The sequence below is a fragment of the Otolemur garnettii genome, unplaced genomic scaffold (assembly GCF_000181295.1).
Source record: "Otolemur garnettii isolate 467f Iridium unplaced genomic scaffold, OtoGar3 scaffold00050, whole genome shotgun sequence".
NCBI lineage: Eukaryota > Metazoa > Chordata > Mammalia > Primates > Galagidae > Otolemur > Otolemur garnettii.
In genome coordinates, this window is record NW_003852445.1 from 9,365,078 (window position 1) to 9,369,472 (window position 4,395).

The 4,395-nt window shown below is 39.9% G+C and overlaps 1 protein-coding gene across 1 annotated transcript in view; it reads left to right on the forward strand.

Moving 5' to 3' along the window:
- The window catches only part of HAUS2 (HAUS augmin like complex subunit 2), a 13,240-nt gene extending 12,432 nt beyond the window's left edge, over nt 1-808 (forward strand). Inside the window, exons 5-6 of the mRNA XM_012806314.2 lie at nt 170-179; nt 553-808. Coding sequence (XP_012661768.2) covers nt 170-179; nt 553-762 — 220 coding nt within the window. The 3' untranslated portion in view covers nt 763-808. The remainder of the gene's footprint in view (nt 1-169; nt 180-552) is intronic.
- The last annotated feature ends 3,587 nt before the right edge of the window (nt 809-4,395 follow it).

Below are 4,395 nucleotides of genomic sequence, written 5' to 3' on the forward strand. Positions count from 1 at the left end.
ACCAAAGTCAGAAACTTGGAGAATAATCATTCCCATAAAAGATTTAAAGCATAGGAATATAAAAGATTGTATAGGTTTTTCTTTTTAGATTTTGAAAGACAAATTTCTAGAACTTAGATACTATTTGGACAAGGGATATATCCATGGTAATGAAAATTTCTTCCCTGAGTGACTTGAAGGTGAGTAGGATCAAATGTATGATAGTTATGTGTTGAATTGCAGTTAAATTAAATGTAAGACATTGGATGTACATCTAGATAGAGATTGCCAACAGATCTGAATGTGGGACTGATTTTAGGAAGGTTAGGTTTAGCAATATAGATTGAGGATCATCTATATTGAAGTGAAAATTGAAGACAAAGGTGAGATAGACTCAGAAAGAGATGTGTGCTGTATAAAAGTGTGAGAAACAATTTTAAGGCACTTTCGCAGTAAGGGGCTGGATAAAGATCAGGTGTTAACTTTTGGTATTGTAATGATTTGTAATATAATGTCAATGAATTAATGACAGATAATTTCTCTCCTGTTTTCCCTTTCTTTCATATTTTACAGAGCCAGGCTTTAGCAAAGATGGATGTTTTGGTGACTGAGACAGAAGAACTAGCAGAGAATATACTCAAGTGGCGAAAACAACAAAAGGAAGTTTCCTCATGTATCCCCAAACTATTAGCTGAAGAAAATGTTCTTCATAAACATGATATTATTACGTCTCCTTCACCTTCTACTTCTAAAGTTCATGCCCAAACTATTAATGCCAAGTGATCTTCAACTTTATTTTTACTTAATTATATATACTCACATGAAGTCCATTTCTTTTTGTTGTTATTGTTGCATTTTGGCCAGGGCTGTGTTTGAACCCACTAGCCTCGGTATATGAGACCCACGCCCTACTCACTGAGCCACAGGTGCCGCCCTCACATGAAATCCATTTCTAATGAGTTGTGATGCATTTTATAGGCCTTGCTATTAGCAATACTAAAAGAATCCTCTTTTTATTGGAGTATCAAGATTTCAAGTTCTTAAGACCAATCTTTGTCTTTCATGTATTTTCATTCCACTTTTAAGTAAAGCTACTGAAGATCAAATATAACTATGGTTTATTAACATAGGGGAACCATTTCTCCAGCAGCATTCTCTATCATGCCTTTATAAAAAATGCATGTTTGGGCCAGGCATGGTTGCTCATGCCTGTAATCCTAGCACTGGAGACTTAAGAAAAAAAAAGTTCAAGACTAGCCTAGAACTAAGCAAGAGTGCAACTCGTCTCCACTAAAAATAGAAAAACTAGCTGGGCATTGTAGCAGGCACTTATAGTCCTAGCTACTCAGGAAGCTGAGGCAAGAGGATTTCTTGAACTCAGAAGTTTGAGGTTGCTGTGAGCTATGGTGATGCCACTGCACTCTACCCAGAGTGACAGAGTGAGACTGTCTCAAAAAGAAAAAAAAAAACAACATGTTTCTGAATTAGAAGAGTCTTCTTAAATCTGAAAATTTCTGTGATGATTATTCCTATTTGATTGTCAATGAGCGGGTTTCACATCTTGGAAAGATCTGCTTAAATTGTTGGTTGTTGGCTGATGTATCTGGAAACTTAACTTACATATGAGGATGCATTTTAGTCCATCTTTTTGCTACTGTAACAAAATGCCACAGGCTGGATAATTTATAAAGAACAAAAGTTTGTCTGGTTTATGGTTCTAGAGTCTAGGAAGTTCAAGAGCATGCATGGCACCAGCATCTCTACTATGAAGAGGGCCAGTGAGCATGAGAGAGGTATATGGGGCCAAACTTTTCCTTTTAAACTAACAAGTGGGTTTCCTCCATTCGCTAATAAGAGTGGTTCATTGTGACAATGTGGTTTGTGCTGAATACCTGCTTTCCTTCCAGGAGTCTAGGATTTTGGTACATGCTGGAAGATAGGTATATGGCCATCCCCTGGTAAAAACCCTGGGAGCTGCATCACTAACAGGCTTCCGTAGTAGACAACATTCATGTTACAATTCAGGTGCTGGCAGAATGAAGCACAACCTGTGTGACTCTAGAAGAAAGTGTGGGAAAAACTTTGATGATACTGGCCTGGAAAAAGATTTAATGAAGAGGACCCCTTGGGCAATTACAGCAACACTAAAAACAAGTGGGACATGATCAAGCTAAAAAGCTACACAGCTAAAGCAAATAGACAATCTTCAGAATAGGAGAAGATATTCACGTTATTGATCTGACAAAGGATCAGAATATACAGAGAACTCTTAATAAATGAGAAAAGAGCAAACAACCCTATTTATCACTGGGCAAGAGACATGAACAGAACCTTCTCCCAAGAAGACAGATGAGTGGCTAACAAACATGAAAAAATGCTCATCGTCCCTAATCAGAGAAATGCAAATCAAAACCACTTTGAGATATCACCTAACCCCAGCAAGAATAGCCCACATCACAAAGCCCAAAAGCTGCAGATGCTGCCATGAATATGGAGAGAAGGAAACACTTTTACACTGCTGATTGTAAACCAATACAGCCTCTATGGAAAGAAATATGGAGAATCCTCAAAGAGCATAAAAAAACCTTCATTTATTCCACAATCCTATTACTAGGTATTTACCCAGAAGAAATCATTTTACCATAAGGACATTTGCACTCCAATATGTATAGCAGCTCAATTCACAATCACAAAGATGCTGAAACAACCTAAGTACCCCTCAATCCATGAATGGATTAATAAACTCTGGTATATGTATACTGTGGAATACTATTGAGCCATAAAGAAAGATGGAGACTTTACATCTTTTTTATTTACCTGGAAGAATTTGGAGAACATCTTCCTAAGTATCACAAGAATGGAAAAGCAAGCATCCTATGTACTCAATACTAATATGAAACTAGTCAATGAACAACTATATCTCTATGTTTTAAAATATTTCATCTGGCAAACTTATGTAATACTGTATCAAATGTTGAGATCATAACTGTTAAGTTCATTGGTTTGATGTTCTGTCAGAGGTGGGGAATCTTTTTCTTTCTTTTTTTTGAAAAAGAGTTTCACTGTGTTGCCCTCTGTAGAGGGCTGTGGCGTCATAGCTCACAGCAACCTCAAACTCTTGGGCTTAAGCAAATTTCTTGCCTTAGCCTCCCAAGAAACTAGGACTACAGCGCCCACCACAACACCCAGCTGTTTTTTTGTTGCAGTTGTCATTTAGCAGGCCAGGGCCCCGTTCAAACCCACCAGCCCCAGTGTATGTGGCCAGCGCCCTGACCACTTAGCTACAGGCGCCAAGCCATGGAGAACCTTTTCATGTTGGAAAGCAGAATTAATTTTGCTGTAATCAAAGCCACATTTAAGAAAATTATGTAGGGCCAGGCGCAATGGCTCAAGTCTATAATCTCAGCACTCTGGGAGGATTTCATGAGCTCAGGAATTTAAGAACTGCTCAAGCAAGAGTGAGACCCCATCTTTAAAAATAGCCAGGTGTTGTGGTGGGTGCCTGTAATCCCAGCTACTTGAGAGAGGAAAAAGAATTGCTTGAGACCCAAGAGTTTGAGGTTGCTGTAAGCTATGATGCTACAGTACTCTACTGAGGGTGACCAAGTGAGGAGGTGGGTTGCTTGGGCTTGAATCTGGCCCCGGCCAAACTGCAACAAAAAAATAGCCAGGTGTTGTGGCAGGTGCCTGTAGTTCCAGATACTCAGGAGGCTGAGGCAAGAGAATCGCCTAAGCCCAGGAGTTGGAGGTTGCTGTGAGCTAAGTGATGCCATAGCACTCTACCAAGGACGATAAAGTGAGACTCTTGTCACTGCAAGAAAAAAAAAAAAGAATATTCCACAATTTATGAAATTCCTCCTGTGAGTTTTCTCAGAAAATTAGTACATGTTGGGCAGTGCCTGTGGCTCAGTGGGTAGGGCACCGGCCCCGTATACTGAGGGTGGTGGATTCAAGCCCAACCCCTGCCAAACTGCAACAAAAAAATAGCCGGGCATTGTGGTGGCCACCTGTGGTCCCAGCTACTCCGGAGGCTGAGGCAAGAGAATCACCTAAGCCCAAGAGCTGGAAGTTGCTGTGAGCCGTGACTCCACAATACTCTACCAAGGGCGACAAAGTGAGACTGTCTCTTAAAAAAAAAAAGAAAGAAAATTAGTATATGTTGACTCTTGAAAAACTCAGGTTTGAAATGTGTCCACTTATACATGAAATTTCTTTGTTAAACATATCAGAATATTTATTGGAGATTTGTGACAGTTTGAGAAAAACCTGCACATGAACCAAATAGCCTAGACATATCAAAAAGATTAAGGCTCGGCGCCTGTGGCTCAAGCAGCTAAGGCACCAGCCACATACAACTAAGGTGGCAGGTTTGAATCCCCAGCCCCGGCCCTCCAAACAACAATGATGGCTGCAACC